The sequence below is a fragment of the Homarus americanus genome, unplaced genomic scaffold (genome assembly GCF_018991925.1).
Source record: "Homarus americanus isolate GMGI-L3 unplaced genomic scaffold, GMGI_Hamer_2.0 scaffold11022, whole genome shotgun sequence".
In the NCBI taxonomy this organism is placed as follows: Eukaryota; Metazoa; Arthropoda; class Malacostraca; order Decapoda; family Nephropidae; genus Homarus; species Homarus americanus.
Genome location: NW_024737068.1, coordinates 15,401,036 through 15,421,775, shown reverse-complemented (window position 1 = coordinate 15,421,775; position 20,740 = coordinate 15,401,036). Strand labels below are relative to the sequence as shown.

Sequence of the window (20,740 nt, the reverse complement as noted above, 5' to 3'; positions counted from 1 at the left end):
AAACTAATTAATAGAAAATGTAAACCACTAGCCATCACACATGCCATGCCCCTTACCACACCACAGTTCTTTTCCACCAAATTTCATCTTTAGATATTGTGTATAATTATTTAACCATTTGTAGAACAGTACAGTATACTACAGTACACTACAGTACAGTACTGTATAAACAAGAGTGTGATGGGAGTTGAGTAAGGGACGGCCAGCATCTTTCCCTCACATTAAACTTTCCATAATTAATGACCACTCAGCTGCCCCTCCCCTGCCCTAAGACCTTTAATTTGTGGTTTTATTGTAATACTGCAAGAGCTGTTTTGTCCTGTATAGTACATGATTTTGTGTACATCAGGTGGTACAGTCACTCAAAACTATCTACTGTATATTGTCTGTACCGGGGGTCGATCAATTTATTTTAGGATGAACACTGACTTTTAGTTGTCTCAATAGGGTTGTCAGAATTCTTCGTCTATTGTATCAAATTGTCTAACATAATTTGGGTAATGATAGTTTTTTGAGTGACTGTACACTTTGATCTCCCTTACCATAGGACCATCTTGTGAATTTTAGCACAGAAACCAGGTTGATGTGGAGAGATGTGTTAAGAAATTTTTATTTACTCTTATAAGTTTGTCATATAAATGCAGAATATATTATAAGAAATGCAAATTAATGAGTGTATATTGCATCACCTTGAAGAAATTGTAAATATAACCAAGTTACATTAGAAAGCAGATATAGCAAATTTATTAAAGAACTATTTTGAGTAATTGTTTATGGTGTTATTGATGATATAATTGAGCAGTGCTATTATTTCTTATTGAGAAGTGTACAATATCAGCTATGAACTACAACACCTACTATAGTAGTGAAAACAATTGTATAAAGAAGATAGTACAGAGTATTGTTAGTGAAAAGTCATAGGGCTTAAGATCTTACTTATTTTTGTAGTAAATCCATTAGGAAGCTGTGATGATGAGTGAGTTATGAGAGAGAGAGAAATATAACTCTAGTATTTCCACCCTAACCTGGCCCATAAGCCATGCCCCTCTTCTATATTAATAGCTGATTGGTTCATAGAAAATTCATACTAAATGCCTTCACAATTGGTAAGCAGACCTGTTATTATCTAAAAAATGTTAAATACAGTATTTGAACTATCAAAATGCAAATGATTTCAAGGCATTAGCACTTCAGAGAGGATGTTAGAAAATTTTTAATATTTATCATGAAAGGTCGATATAAATACGCATTTATACAGTACACACGCAGTCCGGAGGAAGGTAAAATGCTCAGTGAACCAATCGGCTATTTGTAGCTATAGACGAGGGGCGTGGCCAGGTTAGCGTGGAGAGGGTACAGAAGATGGTGAATTACATGTTGTTGTACAGTAGGTGTTTCAACAGGTGGTACACATCATATATTCCAAGTACAGTAGTGTAGTGTCACTCACTCAGTATTTGTATTGATAAAGGTGGCCTATTTTGGTAAACACAAAGTAGTTAAAGTTTGCTTCATGTTAGAACAGTACAGATTATTAACGTATTGAGTCTAAAATGGAAGAATGGATAATAGAATGTGAACAACAAAGGAATGCTTTATGATCTTGTGAGAGAGTGAGCAGTGGGGAAGTATCTCAAGACATAGAACATCTCAGTTTATTTGTAATTAGCCCTGTATGTGTGTGTCTCTCTCTATCTGTCTGCATTTAAAAAAAGCACAAAAGAGAATCATTGGCTTCTGGCTCGTCAAGATGAGGAATAATAATCAGAATTGCCGGTTTGGCTGTGATTGTGTGATAAAAATGTTTTATTCACTGTTGACATCTTGTCTGAATGTGCAGTGAGCTGGAGCATCATGTCAGCATTTTGTGATTTACTGAAATTTTATGAGATCTGATGATCATTATATATATATATATATATATATATATATATATATATATATATATATATATATATATATATATATATATATATATATATATATATATATATATATATATATATATATATATATATATATATCATAACTGCTTTTATATACACTTTATACAAGATACATTTATTTAATTCATATCTATGTCCTAAATAAAAGATAATTGAAGAGTTGCTTGTTCATTTCTTTCTTCATAAGCTTTGTTATATGGGACCACTGAGTCTGTCCTGCATGTAACAAATAATTTTTGAACAGTGCCTAATACCATTTCAGGATGCTATTATTCTGCCAAATTCTAAAATAGATATGTTAGGCCTCACCATTTCCTCTAATATGTCATGGAAGCCACACATACTCAACATTGCTAAAGCTACCTTCTGAAAGTTGAGAATGTTGTACAGATGCCATAGCTACTTCACTCCTGAGCAGTTGCTTCAAGTATATAAGGGATTCATTTGTCCTAACTTGGAGTACTGCTCTAATATATGGGGTGGCTCTTCTTCTGTCCAACTGTTAAATAGGGGAATCAAAGGCATTTCGTCTTATTAACTCTCCTCCTTTAGTCGACAATCTTTCTTCCCTTTCTCTTTGCCGCAATGTTGCTTCACTCTCTTTTACAGGTACTTTAATGGGCAATGTTCTTTGGATTTGACATCCTGTGTACTACCGGCAAGGCCGTAGGTTCGTAACACACATCTTGCCCGTGGTGCCCACCGTTTCTCTGTGGATGTTGGTCACACGATAATAACCCGTCATAGTACATCCTTCTTTCCTCACACAACCAAACTGTGGAATGCTCTGCCTTCTTCTGTGTTTCCATACTCATACAATCTGTCTCACTTTATAACGCTGGTTTTCCAGCATCTTCGTGGTGTAGATTAATATAACCTTTTCCTTTTCTATTTTTAATTTCTTTCTATTCTTACTTTTTCGTGCCCAAGGCCCCGTTGTGGGTCGATGACCTGTGCCCGGGTGGGCTAATCCCCGTAAAAAAAAAAAAAATCCTACACACACACAGTACTGTACATCAGGGTTATACACTTACTACTTTTTTGTCTTCCAAGACTCTTCCTGCTAACATCTTGTATACCGTTGGTGTGTGGTGGGAATCACCAACAAGCACACACTGTTTGATGTTATCGGTTCATATTAACCGCTGTGACATTCCCATATTCTGCATAAGTCTATATTCTCTTAAGTTTCACATCTACTGCTGCTGCTTGGATGTCCACATAAGTTACTTCATTCATTCCATCCTTCCTTAAGTTCTTGGTCTTTCTTTCTTTCTTCTTCCTACCAATTTGAATTACTCTCTACATTTTTATCAATCTTTCACTTGTTGTTCACACACTACGTCCTGGTCAACATTCTATACAATGATATTATTTCCACATCTCCATTCTCATTGTATTCATCTCACACATGGCTCTCAAGAATGTCACTTCTGAGTTGTGTCTTCCTCATACACTCAGGGTCCATGCTTCACTGCTGGTCCAATATATCCCCAGCTTTTACTTCCTTAACACATATACATACCCCTGTATTACTATAGTGTACTTTCTGCTTCTCTTTTAATTCATCAGTTGTTAATGAATACTTCAACATATCCATAACTCCTTACTCTCTCTATAGGGTGTTTCAGAAAAAAAAATTATACACTACCTTATATATACTGTATATTAATGTGAAGATCACATGAAGGCTTCTATTACAGCAACAACATTGTTTTCACTTGTGGGAGATCTGACATATCAACAAGTGAGGACAATAGTTTACAACAGCAACATTGTTCTCACTTGTTGATGTGTGAGGTCTCCCACAAATGAGGACAATGTTGCTTTGGTAATACAAGCATTTACATGATCACAAAAGTCTGTAAGGTAGTGTGTGTATACATTTTTCTGACACAGCTTGTATTTTATCAACATTCAAACAGTAATTGCTGCCTTTCATCCTTCCTTACTAATTTTTATCTCATTAGAGTCTTTCACAATGACTATTACCTTCTCTTAGTACTGTTCACATACTGTACTGTACTGTACTTCCAAACTGAATCACTAAATTTTATAACTCTTCTGAATCAGATACAGTACATACTTTTATTTTACTGTTACCTATACAAAATTGTGTACAAGTTGATGTACTGTACCGTTTATCATGACAGTTTTTCATTTGATTCAATTCCTTTTGTCTTTGTTCAACAGTTTAGTATTACAGTGACATCTTTATTTAACGGACTAAATGGAGAGGAAGGTTCTTAACGTTGAGGGTACATTAGATGTGAAACCTTCATCTAATGAACTGCATAAAGATGAAAGCCCATTATATCGAGGAGTCGTTAGATGTGAAATCTCACATCTAACGGATTATATGGAGAGAGAAGTCTGTTATATGGAGGCTTCACTGCAATGTGTTAATTTTGATATGTTTAAATAAAAGACATGAACACTTACTTACTGTGTTAGGTAATGTGTAAGAGTGTACAGTAATGAAGAATAATAATACGTACTTATGAAGGTGAGAGGCATTGACAACACCAATATATCATTATTATTATTAACATCCAGGTTGTCTGCCATTAACCACACTTAAATAAACTAGTCTGAAACAACTTCTTACCCTTATTTCAGAATTAAGTTTGTGGCAGATCAATCAAGAATAATGTTACTGTATTTGCATATTTATTTTACCTTGACTTGTATCAAATATGCATTAACTAATTTGTATTTGATTAGTAAAAAAAAATATATATATTTTCTTTATACCGTAATTATAGTACTGTACTGCATAGTACAAATGTGTACTGTACTCCTCTCATCTCTCTCTTTAAGTGCTCATTGTGCTCTTGAAAAGTGAATTAAATGTATCGGTCATTTCAATAATGTACTTGTGTAACATGGCTATAATAATTTTAAACTGAAGCTTTGATGTAAGACCTATCCAACCACGTGATACTGTACCATGTGTGGCATCTGTGGTACAATACATGATGGTTAATTTTGAGTGAATTTAGTCCATCTTTAAACACCTTTTATATCCCAAGATTTCCTGTCCTAAGTGTTATAGTGGGGACTGTCCAGTGTTGTAGAGACCACTAAGAGTCAGACCAATAATTACAACACTGAAACTGTCCAGTGTTGTGGAGATTACTAAGAGCCAGACCAGAACTATACTTACAACACAAACTGTCCAGTGTTCTAGAGTTTACTAAGAGCCAGACCAGTACTTACAACACAAACTGTCCAGTGTTCTAGAGATTACTAAGAGCCAGACCAGTACTTACAACACAAACTGTCCAGTGTTCTAGAGATTACTAAGAGCCAGACCAATACCTACATCGTAAGTGCAGATCTTATGGTCATGGCAGAAGGAAGAACACAAGAAACTCCTGATGAACTTGAAGCCGAAGAAAGAGAATTTAATAAACAATATAGATGTACCCTGGTGGATTATTCGCAGTGGTGGAGGTAAATGCAACAGTGCTCAACCAGAGAAATGGGTCAGGGAGAACAGTGAGTCAATCTCCCATCCTGGATGATGCTCATAATGTATAACTACTGTATACATCTAACCACACCCCATACACCAAGGTGAATAGAGTAAATGAGGAGGAAGCTGTTGAGAATGCAATGAGGCCAGATCAATTATCATGTTCAGAGCCATGACTACGAACTATTTTCAATTTAAATATCATTTACACAAAAGCTGACACTTTCCTCGACAAAAGAACAGAGTTTTAAACTATGCAGGCAGACAGGTAATCTTTGATGGCAACTGAATAACCACGACTGTGCCAGGTCTCTATTGCAGTTTCTGAACTGGCACCCTGGGTTTAATGTAGTGAGTGGAGGTGACATTCCGTTCCGAGGGGCATCCTGTTCTGATTTTACTCAACTGCTACCACGTAAGTGTGGAAAATGGACGTAAAACATTGATGATAATTACTTAGACCTATCAACCTGATATAGTGGCAGATCTGTTGTACAGTATAAGAAAATAAATGAAGTACCTACTAGAGAAAATGATTGCTATTAGCCACAAATACTGTACAATTAAGTGGCTTGTATAAACAACAAACAATAACATTAGGTCTGTATAAATAAAGAGCGCTACAAGAAGTGCTCATATAAGTAGCAAACATTATGTACAGTAATTCATCGAAACAACAATGTACAGTACTGGAAGTCACTACAGTATACGGAATAATCAATAAACACTGTACAGATGTGGTCGGTATTAACAGCAAACAATAGACAAGTGGGCGGTAAAAGCAGTTAACATTATACAGCAGCAGTGGAGAGAAGTGATCGGTATAAACATAAGATAGAAGTTGGTGATAATGGTATGCGAGTAACTCACCAATATGTCAATGGTTCAAGCCTTGGTTGTCTGGCCAACAGAACGGGCAACACACTGCCTTTATGGTGCGGAGTGGTTGTCTCCCAGGTGAGGGGGTCAATTTGGCACTTTTTCAGGTTTGTCTCAAAACTGTCCTTTTACCTTTTCTGTTGTCTGCCAGCGTTACATTTACCATTTGTTAGGCGACTGTAGAGTAGCTGCTTTGGCAGCCTACTGTCGTCCATGCGGGTAACATGGCCAGTCGAATGTAGTTGTTCATGGATAATTGTAGCCTCAATGCTCCTACAGTTGGTGTTAGTGAGAATACTGGCATTTGTTCTCTTGTCTTCTCAGCGAACTCAGAGGATGGAACGTAGACTACATTGGTGAAAGTTTTCAAGTGCCTTGAGGTTCCTCTTGTAAGTGACCCATGTCTTGCTGCCATACATCAGGGTGGGGAGGACCATTGCTTGATATAACTGCAGCTGGATAGACTGCCCAAATGGCTAGTAATCTGATATGTGGCAAAAATGAAAAAAAAATGTGTAAGGGCTAATGCAACCAACATTGCACACATGCAGATATTTAATCATATTTTTATAATGTTAGTGATTTAACCCAAATATTTCTGTATAGTATATGCTGCTTTAATGATCGCTACTCAGTGGTATGAGCTGTTGAAAACATCTACTTTTCCATTGTGTTTTCTGCTTATATGGGCCATTATTGTATAGTGTTTATATCTATCACCTATGTATAGTGTTTCCTACTTACAAAGACCATTTTTTGTATAGTGCTTGCTGGTTATACCGACTACTTCTCTATAGGGTTTATTGCTTAAATGAACCTTTTCTGTATAGTATTTGCTGTTTATACAGACCATTTTTGTATCGTGTTTACTGTTTATACCGACCCCTTATTGTATAGTTTGCTGCTTACATTGATCGCTTTTGTAGTGTTTACCGCTTATACAGACCATTTTTATAGTTTATCGTTTATATTGACCACTTTCTGTATAGTGTTTGCCGATTATACGGACCACGTTATAGCGTTTGCTGCTTATAAGACAATTTCTGTACAATGTTTGCTGCTTATACCGACCACATCTGTAAAGTAGTTGTGTCACCAGGCTTCAGTTTGTATAGTGTTTGCTACTTAGTGAACCATTTTCCGTTATTGCATATTCCATCAGGGTTTTTTTTATAACACGGACCTTTTTTTTTAGTGTTTGCTGGGTACATTGATGACGTATTGTAGTGGATCCTCTCCCCTACAACTGACGACTGAGCTGCCGCTCTCCTACCAGCCAATCAGCGTACAGCCAGCGATGCACACGTAGCAACCCCAGGAGAGGCCATAGCTTCCCACGTCATGCCAGGATCAGAGTGCTGGGCACTTCTGGCGTTCTCCTCTGTGATTGGCTCTCGCGCTACGCACGCCTTGAATCCTGATGCTCCAGAATCATATAAATACGGGACCGGCTGGCCAGGGAGACCATTCTACTCTGACCTACTGGACCAGCAAGACCTCTTTACAACTCCTCACCACCCAGCTCCCTCAGAAGGCTCCTCGCCCAACAGGACCTCTGAGCAAGCTACTCCTCACCTAGTAACTCCTTAGCACTGCACTGTACAACAATATATATATATACAGAAAACGCATTGTTTGCTTCTATTCTACCTCATTCCTGAGTGTGAGATATCTACATGTATGTATGTTTGTGAGCCCATACAAAGAGACAATAGACAACCAAAGAGAATTGACAACTGGCCACACACAGTACGCTACAGTATTGTGTATTTGTGGGATATAACGATAATTTTGTGTCGTATTTCCTGCTTATTGTGAGCATTGTTATACAGTATAGTGTTTGCTGCTTATAACTATTTTATTTTTAGTTTCCTGCTTTAAGTGCCTGTTTCATTTTGATGTTTGCTGCTTATAGCGGCCATTTACTTTTTACTTTTATCCTCTTCATATAGTAGTTGCTGCCAATGTTAATCACTCGTGTATAGTGTATATTGTTTATAATGGCCACTTCTTTTACTGTTTACTGTTTATAGAGATTGAAGAAGCGGCAAGTCCAGAAAACTGTGAGGGCAAACTTTTTCGGAGTGAGAGTTGTGGACTCTTGAAACACTCTACCAGAAAGTGTTGTGACGGTGTAGTGGATTCCTCCCCTACAAGCACCGAACCTTCTCGAATCCCCCAGCCTACGCCTCCAGCGCCACCCACGGAGCGGGGGTCAACTATCTACCCACGCCTACCCCTGCCTTATAAGGCCTGACACCGCTGTGACCATCCTCTTTCTACTCAGTGCCACCAGCAAGCAACACCTCCTCCTCAGTGCCAGCCATGCGGCTGCCGCTCCCGCCAGCGACCTTGGCGTCCCTCAAGCCGCGTGCCCTCACTCTGGGCACCCTCACCACCCAGCTCTCTCTACTCGATGCTTATTACCATGCTACCTACCCAGCAACAAGCTACATTGTACATCCAATACAATATGTATACAGTGAGCACATTGTGAGTTTCCTTTCTCCATCCCATCCTGAGTGTGAACCAATATCTCATACCCCCACAACGGCACCGAGTGTGAGCTCTTTCAGGTACATTCAGGAGCCGGTGCATGCCCAGTACTTGCCAACAGTGCGTAACAGAGACGTGACCGACGCCCAAGCGGCAACAAGTCAATCAATCATTTGGTGAAGAGTTTAAAAGAAAAGGAAAAGTAAACAGAGACGTGACCGATCGCCCAAGCGGCTAACGAGCCAATCAGTGGTGAAGAGGATAAAAGTAAGTAAAAGTATGTTGATTATAATTATTTTTGTAGCGTGTGCTCCTCAAAGCGACCACCTCTGTATAGTGTTTGTTGCATATATTCATCATTCTGTAGTGTTTATTGTCTATGCTGATCACTTTCTCATAGTGTTTGCTATTTATAGTGACCACTTCTGTATAATGTTTGGTGTTCAAAGCAACCCAACAATTTAAATGTAGGTTTAATACATCAAAGACAAATCCCTCATTCAGTTATCTAAAATACGTGTATCTTTTTATATGTAAGTAATTTATATTCTTCCACATCTTCACAACTGATGTATTTATTTTGTTTGTGTAGAAAAGGTAGACAAAAGATGTTTACATATAATATTCCTCGGCCACAACTGGAGAATGTTAAATACATTATTGTAATAGGTTTATCTTACCTTCAATACAATTTATAATATATTACAGCGTTTAAATTAATATAAATAATACTTATCAAACTAACAAGAGATAATCTTTAATTTATAAACAATATTATTAAGCATGTTACGTCATAGTGCAGTCAGTACAGGTAGTGGCTGGTGAGACTTGTGGTAGAGTATTTTACTGATATATAAATGCTAAAGTGTGTGAGGGGAGCTTTATAACAGTGTGTGTATAGATTTATGTATAGTTATATATTACGCGTACTGTTGAATGTAAAGTGTGTGTTTATAGTTACAAATTAAATGTCCTTTTCCTTTTAACTTCGCTACTCATTGGCTCGTTAGTACGTCTCTGTTACACACTGTTGGCAAGTACTGGGTATGAATTGACGGTCATTTTTCGTTAACAACCCATCACCTTTTTTCACAGGAGAAAAATATTTTTTCGCTAGTTTTCTTGCTGTTTTAGATGATTCTGACATTTATCTTGGGGACTGTGAAGAGCTGCAGAAGGACCTCTGTGGGCTCCAAGAATGGTCCAAGAAATGGCTGCTGAGATGTCACGAAGTGTAAGAGGATGCACCTGGGGCATACTAACTTTTACTTATACTACTTTCATCCTCTTCACCAAAAGATCGGCTCGCTAGCCACCCGGGCTATCGGTCACGTCTGTTACGCACTGTTGGCATATACTGGGCATGCACCGGCTCCTGAATGTACCTGAACCTGCTCCAGTGTTGGTCAAGTCTGGTCTTGAAAGAGCTCACACTGGGTGCTGTCACAACACTTTCTGGTAGATTGTTCCAAGAGTTTACAACCCTCACTAACGGTAAGGAGGCATATCATATGTCCCAACAGGAGGAAGAGACTGCACTATTTGAGACTGAATGTGAGAAGGACCTCGGTGTGTATGTTGACAATGAGCTGAAGTTCTCGGGCCATTGCGAGAAGAAGGCAAATCTGGCAAATAAATTATTGGGTCTTACAAGAAGGTCGTTCAGATATCTAGATGGGCCGTCCCTCGTAACGATCTTCAGGAGTGAAGTGCTTCCCCATCTGGAGAACTGTCACCCTGTCTGGTCCCCGAGATATGCTAGGGACTGTCAGTTGGTTGAAAATGCTCAAAGGAGGGCCACCAGATTGGTACCTGCCTTTCGGCACCTCAGCTACCCAGAGAGATTGGAGCGCCTGAACTTACCTAGCTTATACTACAGACGGGCAAGGGGCGACCTAGTTGAGGTGTATAAGCATCTCAAGGGGCACTACTCAGTTGAGTGTCCTTACTTGGAGCTGGCGGACGCTCACCCCACAAGGGGTCACAGCTCAAGATTGAAGAAGCCGCAAGTCCAGAAAACTGTGAGGGCAAACTTTTTCCGAGTGAGTTGTGAACTCTTGGAACAATCTACCAGAAAGTGTTGTGACGGCACCGAGTGTGAGCTCTTTCAAGACCAGACTTGACCAACACTGGAGCAGGTTCAGGTACATTCAGGAGCTGGTGCATGCCCAGTACTTGCCAACAGTGTGTAACAGAGACGTGACCGATCGCTCAAGTGGCTAATGAGCTGATCATTTGGTGAAGAGGATGAATGTAAAAGTAAATAATTTTTTATTTTTTTTTTAGTTAGGTTACCTGACCTTACCTAACCTAACTGCCTGTTTCCGAGTTAAGCCCCCCTCCAGTCCCCCATTTCAGGGATGAAGGAAGGACTTAACCTAACCTAACTGCCTGTTTCTTGGTTAAGCCTCACTCGCCCATGACAGGGATGAGGGAAGGACCTAACCTAACCATAAAATCCTGACCTCGGACCCCCCCTCCCCCCTCAGTGTTGATCGCGTTCTTACCTTAGAGGCTGGTGTCGACGTACAATAAAATAATGGAATTCAAAACCTGGCTACAATCATAAACTGACAGTTATAGGGAAATATCAGGGTAATATTGTTTCAGTCATCCAGCAAATTTTAGGATTTTAAGTTTTGGAATTGGTAGTTTAGACAATTCCAAGACTCGTTTCTTCTATAGCAATTCTCCACACAGTACGTTAGGATAGATTAGACTAGGTTTGGTTAGGTTACATTTGAGAAGCAGTGCTGTGACCGATTTTTATGGGTTTGGTTGAAATTATGTTTTTCCGATGAATTTTGATGTATTTTGAACGATTTTGATGTTTATTTCTATCGCAAATTACTTCCTTTATTACAAGTTTCATTTATTTAGTGAAAATATTTAGTTAACTCTAAGCTGGCAGTAGTCAGTATTCTGGAGATTTGGCTAAACCTGTAGAGTACATTGACAACAGTTGCTGCACCCCTCTCTAGGGTGGTTTACTGTATATGCCTTATCCACCGTTTCTTGTGTAAAAGTTCAGTTATGAGTTGTGGCCCATTTCTCCTCTTTCAATAAGTTAGGTTAGGTTATGTTAGTGTTTGTAACAACAGCCATAATTTTCTGTGGAGAGGTTGAATATTTGCAACGCTGCCAAGAATAATGAAAGAAACACCATAACCTAAAAGCTGGTAAAAATAAGGTAAAACACAATGTTTTACAGTACATGTTTTAACCCCACATTCCTCTTCTTCAAAGCCCTGTCCACTTGCATAACTTTCTTCTCTCGTATTAACAGTTATCACAAGTAGATGGAGCACAAAACTAATCAGAAAATCCTCGTCTTGTTCCTGGGTCGAGGAGCCGGTGTTCTCCAGACATTTACTGGGGATTTTACTTTAACATTTATAAATGAGATGGGTAGCAATAATGAAAATGACTTAAAAGTCTACCAATGATATGATACTGTCAATGTAATGTTTAGTTTTTTAACTTTAAATTAATCATTATTTTAGAACTAAGATTATTTTGGGCCAAAATTTGTTTTTATCCCAATTTCCCCAATTGGTTTGAGATATTTTTCTAGTGTACAGTATTTTGGTGTGTTTTAATTGTTTCTAACATTATGTTTCTTGCAAAAATGAGCCATTTTTTTATTTTATTTCTATGAGGAATCAATAAACACCCAAAAATGGCTAATTTTAACAAGAAATGACTTTCAGACTTGATTAAAAAACACCAAACTATGCTGGAAAAATAATTTTCTCAGACCAAAAGAGGCTAACGTTCTATTGCCATGTATCTGTGGGGGGGACCTAACCTACCATTGCCACCTACCTATTCAGGAGGATTGATTCCTAACTAAAAGAAGGAATTCTAGTGGTAAAGGCAGAATATTTGAAATACCTATTTGGATAAAAACGACTTTTAACTTTGTTTTTCACTACAGAGCCATACAGTATAAGTAATATTTGATGTATTCAACTATACTTCATTTGGTAGCTAAAAACTAAGAACAACTGAGTGCCTTAACTTCCAACTGTAAAAAATTTAACCATAAAACAGTTATGCTCTATAATAATTATGTGGTCCAGTGGATACAGTGCTCGCCTGGGTGCTCCCAGCTCACCCAGCTGTAAATAGGTAACAAAGTTTACAACTGAGGGAAGTGAATGCAGTCGAGAGCAGTATTGGCCATGCTGTCCTTAATGGGCAGTCATGCCTATGGAACACACTTTCTTTCACCCCACAAAAAAAAAAAATCATGAGTAGTATGTTTTGTGTCATATAAATTATATGATTTCTTTCGGCTTAAACAGATGCAGGTGGTGCTGTCTTCTCAGTGATCATGCGCACAGTAGGTGCAACACCAATGTTGTTCTTGTAAATTTGTTTTGGTTTGGTTAGGTAGTATTTCAGGTTATCTTAGATAAAATTTGGTAGGTTAATTGTGGTTAGGTAGGTAAAGTTGCCTCATTTTATGAACCATAAATTATAGAATGTAGCAGTATCTGCTACAGTACTTTGTTATCAGTTGCCAGAAGCTATCTAACTTAACCTAAAACACTACAGCTATATTGTATTTTTATATTGAAAAAAAAGGAACTAATACTGAGATTCTGTACATTACTTACTTTTACTTTTATCCTCTTCGCCACTGATTGGCTCGTTAGCTGCTTGGGCAGTCAGTCACGTCTCTGTTACGCACTGTTGGCAAGTACTGGGCATTCACCGGCTCCTGAATGCGCCTGAACCTGTTCCAGTGTTGGTCAAGTCTTGTCTTGAAAGAGCTCACACTGGGTGCTGTCACAACACTTTCTGGCAGATTGTTTCAAGAGTTCACAACTCTCACTCGGAAAAAGTTTGCCCTCACAGTTTTCTGGACTTGTGGTTTCTTCAACCTTGAGCTGTGACCCCTTGTGGGGCGAGCGTCTGCCAGCTCCAAGTATGTACCGTACATTCGACTGAGTACTGCTCTTGAGATGTTTATACACTTCAATTAGGTCGAACCTTGCCCATCTGTAGTATAAGCTAGGCAGTTGCAGGTGTTCTAATCTCTGGGTGACCGAGGTTCTATAGAACAGGCACCAGTTTGGTAGCCCTTCTTTGGACATTTTCGATCAATTGACGATCTCTAGCATATATGAGGAACCAGATGGGGTGACAGTACTCCAGATGGGGAAGCACCTTCTTTTGAAGATCGTGATGAATGACAGACCATCCAGATATCTAAACGACCTTCTTATAAGACCTACTAGTTTTGTTGCCTGATTCACCTTCTCACAATGCCTGAGAACTTAAGTTCCTTGTCAACAACACACCTAGGTCATTTTTACATTGTCTCAATTAATCAAGTCTCTTCTTCCTGTTGGGACATGTGATACGCCTCCTTGCTGTTGGTGTGACCCAGGTGCATTCTTTTGCACTTCATTATATTGAATCTTGGCAGCCATTTCTTTGACTATTCTTGAAGCTCATATCTTTCTGTAGCTTTTCACAGTCTATTTGGTTCTTAATTTCCCTAAATAACTTGGCATCATCCGCAAACATTTGTATGGAGGAGTGTATATCTTCTGGCATATCATTTATGAAACAAACTAACAGCAACAGGCCCAATTCACTGCCCTGTGGTTCCCCGCTTGTCACAGGTACACAAGATGATTTTGTGCCATTCATCACCCCAATTGTTTGCAGTCATGCAGAAAGTCTCCAATCCACTCTAGGACACTTCCCCGAATCCCGTACCCTTCCAGTTTAATTCTCAGCCTTTTCCCTGGGGTATGCTGTCGAAAGCCTTGGCAAAATCTAGGTATATACATATGTCGATATTTCCGCCTTGTTCTAGAATTTGAGTCCAAACATCCAGTACAGTACCTTGAGTAATTGTGTTAAGCATGATTGTCCCGGCATAAAACCGTGTTGGCATTCCTTTACAAGATTGTTTCGTAGATGTTCCATCATGCCATCTCTTGTAATGCTCTCTAGTACTTTGCACACTATGCTGGTTAGGCACACTGGTCTATAATTATTCGTGGAGTGATAATCGCCATTCTTGTATATAGGACTCACATAGGCCATTTTCCAGTCATAGAGGACCTTTTGCTCTTCCAGGCATTTACAAAACAGGATCTTAAGGGGCTCCACAAGCTCATTACACAGTTCTCTTAACACTCTGGTATATTGCCCTTTATTGCGGTCACTTAATACTATGTTTTTCTTAACCGACTTCTTAACAAGGTTGCTGCCACTAGACAGCAGGACATTATGTGTAGTGTTCTTTAGGTACCTGGCAAAGCAGTCCAGACATTGTGAGTTCGTTTTTTCATTAATCAAGTTGAGAGTGGAAGGAAGGGTGAAACACCAGCCAGTATCCTTAACTAATTTATTTTAAACATTAAATATATCGCATTCAGTCAAAATACAAAAATAGCTGATCTTCCCCAAACAAATACTGTATTAGGGTCACTGCACCACACAAAAATGCCCAACCTTCTCCAAATAATTAATTATGTTCTTCTCTCCAGACAAAATAATTGACCTCCTTACCTTGTCACTCTTTCCCCAATAATCACCAAATAAGGACCATTCAGTAACACACACAACACATACAGGTACTGTAGCGCATCTTAGTACCAAGGTACACACAGCAGGTACTCGTCTCACCCTCTACTCTTGTTAGGTAGATGAGATCCTTCACAGACATTCATACCAGGACTAGTTCTGTGTCTGGTATCATTAGGTTGCTAAAAGTAGTGACAGTAAGCACCTCAAGTAGCACCAACATCTCTTCACATTCAGGGTGCTGAAGTGTGAGATATCCAGAGATCCTTAGGGGAGGTTGCATAGCAGCTATAAGCATAACCCACAACCCCAGGTGGGTTCCTCAAAGTAAAACAGTGGTTGCTGGGCCAAGCATTCCCTCTGACCTCACTTGTCTCTTCCATAGTTTTCACTGCCCACCCTCTCGCCCACACTTGCTCATATACTGTATAATCCGGGAAGTCTCTGAGAAATTTGTTTAATGCCTGATGGGCCTTTGTATTAACACACAACATTACAAAACCTATTAATTAACTTAATATATTAACAATAACATTAGACAAGGCTTTAAGATATATATAAAATACTGTACTAGATAAGCCTCTTTAAGTACTCATGACATAACACCAGCTTGTACTGACCTGCTCATATAGGATTCAAGAAGTCACTGAGAGCGAGCCTCAGTGTCTGCAGCCGACTAGGTCTACGGGTGCCAACGCTTACAAATCACCACGTCTTTATTGTAGCCCCCACACATACACTTTATTAGATATTGCGATTTTATGCCTTATCGTTACATACCTTAATTCTAAATTACATACGTACTCCAGTGAATGTTTGGTTTGTCAGGTTCGGGTAAATTATTTTGTATACCTCACTACTGTACCTCGAAATTGTAGCCTCAGGCGATTTAGGCGCCAGAACTAACAAAAGCCTTGGTTCTTGGCTTGGGTATATCCACTTCACTTTATTCCCAATGTATGGTTCATTCCCCCCACACTCTGCAATTGTTTAACACTTTCATAAGATTCTTGAAGCACCGCACCGTTCTTGGCTATTCGTCACATGGGGTAACGAGGTGTATCAAGTTCAACCCGAGGTACAGAAGATATTTTCCTTGGAGTTTATGGGTCAACCCCAACACTTCACATATGTCTGATACATTTATCCTTTTCCCAGATCATTGTTCTCATATATTTTCATCTGATACCTGAGGTGGCTATGTTTACTAATTGTACACAGACGTAAATACCATAACTTTCAGACACGGTCACACTTATTCACTATACTGTAGTACACAAGCCCGTACCGATTGGGCCTTCCCAATTATTGTTTATACTGTACCGTGAGTTCTTCCTTAATACTATCAGTATACATACTTAAGATTATAGGCACAGACACTGGTATAATTTGTATAAAATATACAGCTTACGAATTACCCCTTCCAAGTGTTTACCATTTTCTGTGACACTTCCAGCTAGAAAACGTAGATGTTCCCATAGTGCAGTGAGTTTGATTATGCAGCTGTAATATGAATCAGAAGAGATTATAGAGATCAGTATGCAGTACAGGGCTGGGACTCTTGTGAATCTTTAGCTTTGACAGTTTATTTCTTATAACCTCATCCGAGAACACAATGTGCACTCCATTATGTTAGATAACAAACAATTAAACAACATATTATGTGACTATACTACCTGTATAATCAAATTAATTTGGCAGCTATGACCTCCTCAGTCGTCTCTCATTGGTTAAAGTGATTTTCAGCATTTGGTCACTCACTTTTTCTTTTCAATCTACCTACAGTATTTTCACAAATCAGTAATCATCGGAAGTAATGTTCAAAAGCAAGGATGTGAAAATTAATGTATTGAACATTAATATTAGAAAGAAAATGAAAAGTGATATAAAGTGATTGTGGTTTTTATCTGGGAGTCAGGCTGTTGAGCAATACAGTAATTATAATTCTTAACTTCCCGGACGCTCTCCACCTTATCCGCCAACCAATCACGTTTATTCTCAATCATGTTCAGGAGGGGGTGGGCATAGTTGGTAAATTAGTTTGATTTTAGTTTAGCTTAGAGGAGTTGCAATACTGTAAAGTATTTTATTGTTAAAACTTAACTTAGTATAATATATACAGGACTGTATACAGTATACTGTATACATACACATACTGTATATGGTACAGTATATATAATACTGCACAGTACAGCAAATTGGGAACACGAGGTGAGTAAATGCTCAGTACAATAGTTTAAGCATATCTTAAATTTTAAATAATGATGCGGACAAATTAATTTTTTTAACTACATATCTACAAAATGAGAGAACTGCTGCCACAGACCAACCAAGTGATCAAAGTTGACGTGGAGCATGCAGGCAGTTTAACGGCATCTTCGTGGTGTAGAGTAATATAATCTTTTTCTTTCCTATTTTTTATTTCTCTTTAGTCTTTTTTTCGCCCCTAGGGGGTCTATAACTTGTCCCCAGGTTGGCTATTCCCCATAAAAAAAAAGGGCAGGAAGTCATCTGCCAGTGGCTGCTTCTCAGAGGTGTTGTGTGTTCTGGATGTAAGATTTGTGATGTTCAGTAATTGTTAATAATTTATTGTTCTTTTCTTACTCATGGGTAAATTAGATTGTTAGCAGTGTAACTTATCCTTGGTAATGTGCAGTAGCTGTAGCTTATTACTTTTTTGCTTCTTTTTTCTTTGGTGTTTTTTCTAATGTTACAAGTTCAGATAAATATTTCAGTCACAAATGATGTGGTGCTGTCGTGTGTATTATATACACTGACTTTCATTTTTATTTTCAGATTGTCTGTGGTCAGTGTAACAATGACAGTGCTGTCACGTATAGTAAGAGGTGTGCAGTTTTCGAGATATGTACCACCAAACATTTCTTTGTGCTCTTGTTTTGGGAAAGGAAATGGATCTCCAACTACCATCATAACGCGTGGTATTCGGCAGCCACGTGGAAGAAACAGACAAGGTGGAATGAACTTGGCTCCAAATGAACTTATAGAAACCCCCAATGAGAATAATATGAGCAGAGGGTTAATAAAAAGCTTTATATTTGCTAGTGGGTTTTGTAGTGCCACTTTCCTGGCAGCAACAATATGGCAATACGAATCGGTACGGTCCCGGCTTCAACAAAGTTCATGGACGAGCTGGGCAAACCAACAGTGGCATAATTTAGAAGGCTGGCAACACAAAGAAGGTGAATTCCGGAAGGCTATAAATGAGTGGTGGAATGGACTGAGTGAAGGCCAGAAAGTGTTTTGGCCTATTTGTTTTTTCAATGGTGTTGTATTTGCCTGTTGGAACAAACCCACTTTACAGAGAACTATGTTACGCTACTTCTGCTCCAATCCTGCAGCTCGAGCTGTTTGTTGGCCAATGTTCCTTTCCACTTTTAGTCATTTTGCATTTTTCCATTTTGCTATGAATATGTATGTATTACATAGTTTTAGTTCTGGAGTTTGTGGCTCACTAGGTAGGGAACAATTTGTTGCTATGTACTTAAGTGGTGGGGTAATATCATCACTGGCCAGTCATACATTTAAAGTGGTTATGAAGTGTCCAGGACCATCACTTGGCGCCTCTGGGGCTATAATGGCTCTTCTTGGCTTTTTTTGTACCCAACACCCAAATGCCCAGCTTGGCATTGTCTTTGTTCCTGGACTTAATTTTTCTGCAGATATGGCTCTCAAGGGAGTAATGTGTTTAGATGCTGTAGGAATGGCCCTCGGGTGGCGGATGTTTGACCACGCTGCTCACCTGGGAGGGGCATTGTTTGGACTTATCTATGCAAGTTATGGTCCTAAATACATTTGGGGTAATACCCAGCATATTAAGAAGAAGTGGCATGATATAAGAAATGGAATTAATGAAAAATCAGAAGATAAAAAAAGAAAGGAAGATTAAATGTACTGTAATAGCGAGGAGTCTGTTAGACCAAACTGTACATGTCACAATAGCAGAAGGTGGTCATGTGATTTTGTAATTTTGTGTTTATATGATAAATAAAATGTTTACTATATCTATAATAAATTTGGATTATGACTTTTGTTTTGTATTTCATTCTTTATTGAGGCGAATCTATGCTTTTAAAGATCATATAATGAAAGTTTAACAGTGTTTACAAATTAACCAACTTCATGGGTATTCATTTGACCATGTGGATAATGAATTAAAAAATTCTGCACGTGGTAGGCCTAATATAACAAATCTGAGGCCATTTGCAAGTGCATAAAATGTACGTCTTTTATGTTTCTAAATTTGATTATTATTATATACTAACGAAAGACAAATTTATTTTTCATTGATCATTAGATGGGAATTACCAGTGGACTTTACAAGTTTATTCTAACATATAAATTATGTTAGGTTAAATACTAGTAATATGTACTGTTGGGGTGTACAGTACATTATGGTGGAGTGTAGTAGTAGTAACATGTACTACTAGGGTGTAGTACACTACTAGGGTGTACAATGAAAGACAAAAGTCGTGTCGTGAAATTTGGTGAAAACATCTGCCGAAGGGCTAAAACTTTTGGTGCACTCTGCCTTGTGGTAGGGGGCTCTCATAATGTTTCACGAGTTATATTTAATCTTCGGACAAAACCGCAACACGACTTTTGCCTTTGATTGTACATTGTTAGGGTGTAGTAGCAATACCATGTACTACTGGTGAGTACATTGTTAGGGTGTAGTAGCAATACTATGTACTACTGGTGTGTACATTGTTAGGGTGTAGTAGCAATACCATGTACTACTGGTGTGTACATTGTTAGGGTGTAGTAGCAATACCATGTACTACTAGTGTGTACATTGTTAGGGTGTAGTAGCAATACCATGTACTACTAGTGTGTACATTGTTAGGGTGTAGTAGCAATACTATGTACTACTGGTGTGTACATTGTTAGGGTGTAGTAGCAATACCATGTACTACTGGTGTGTACATTGTTAGGGTGTAGTAGCAATACCATGTACTACTAGTGTGTACATTGTTAGGGTGTAGTAGCAATACCATGTACTACTGGTGTGTACATTGTTAGGGTGTAGTAGCAATACCATGTACTACTAGTGTGTACATTATGATAGGGTGTAACAGAGAATCAGTATTGCCAACAGTTGTATAGCAGAGACGATTGACTTCCCAAGCAGCTAACAAACCGATTAGTGGCGAGGAGAATAAAGTATGAGGGGGTAAAATTTTATTTTACATTAACTTTATCGTCTTTGCCACTGATCGGCTCGTTAGCTGCTTGGGTGGTCGGTCACATCTCTGTCTCGTGCTGTAGAGCAAGTACTGGAAGTGAACTGGCTCTTGAATGCATCTGAACCTGCTCCAGTATTGGTCAAATCTGGTCTTGAAAGAGCTCACACTCGGTGCTGTCACAATGCTCT

General features: G+C 38.7%; 2 protein-coding genes across 6 annotated transcripts in view; both read left to right on the top strand.

The window, feature by feature from the left end:
- Nucleotides 1-8,391, top strand: part of LOC121873001 (vam6/Vps39-like protein) — a 44,977-nt gene extending 36,586 nt beyond the window's left edge. Inside the window, exon 20 of one of the 2 annotated variants that reach the window (XM_042376235.1) lies at nucleotides 8,337-8,391. In XM_042376235.1, the coding sequence (XP_042232169.1) occupies nucleotides 8,337-8,343 (7 nt within the window). In that variant the 3' untranslated portion in view covers nucleotides 8,344-8,391. Of the gene's footprint in view, nucleotides 1-7,498; nucleotides 7,854-8,336 lie in introns of those variants that run through there. The other variant, XM_042376234.1, reaches the window with a different exon arrangement.
- Nucleotides 8,392-9,584: 1,193 nt separating this feature from the next.
- Nucleotides 9,585-19,393, top strand: LOC121873000 (presenilins-associated rhomboid-like protein, mitochondrial). 4 transcript variants are annotated; one of them, XM_042376233.1, is made up of 2 exons: nucleotides 9,585-9,610; nucleotides 18,145-19,393. In XM_042376233.1, exon 2 carries the CDS (start codon nucleotides 18,167-18,169, stop codon nucleotides 19,253-19,255), a length of 1,089 nt encoding a protein of 362 aa, XP_042232167.1. In that variant the 5' UTR covers nucleotides 9,585-9,610; nucleotides 18,145-18,166; the 3' UTR covers nucleotides 19,256-19,393. The 4 variants fall into 4 exon arrangements, with proteins under 4 accessions (XP_042232167.1, XP_042232165.1, XP_042232164.1 ...); XM_042376231.1 differs by having other exon boundaries at nucleotides 9,587-9,620; XM_042376230.1 differs by having other exon boundaries at nucleotides 9,594-9,632.
- The last annotated feature ends 1,347 nt before the right edge of the window (nucleotides 19,394-20,740 follow it).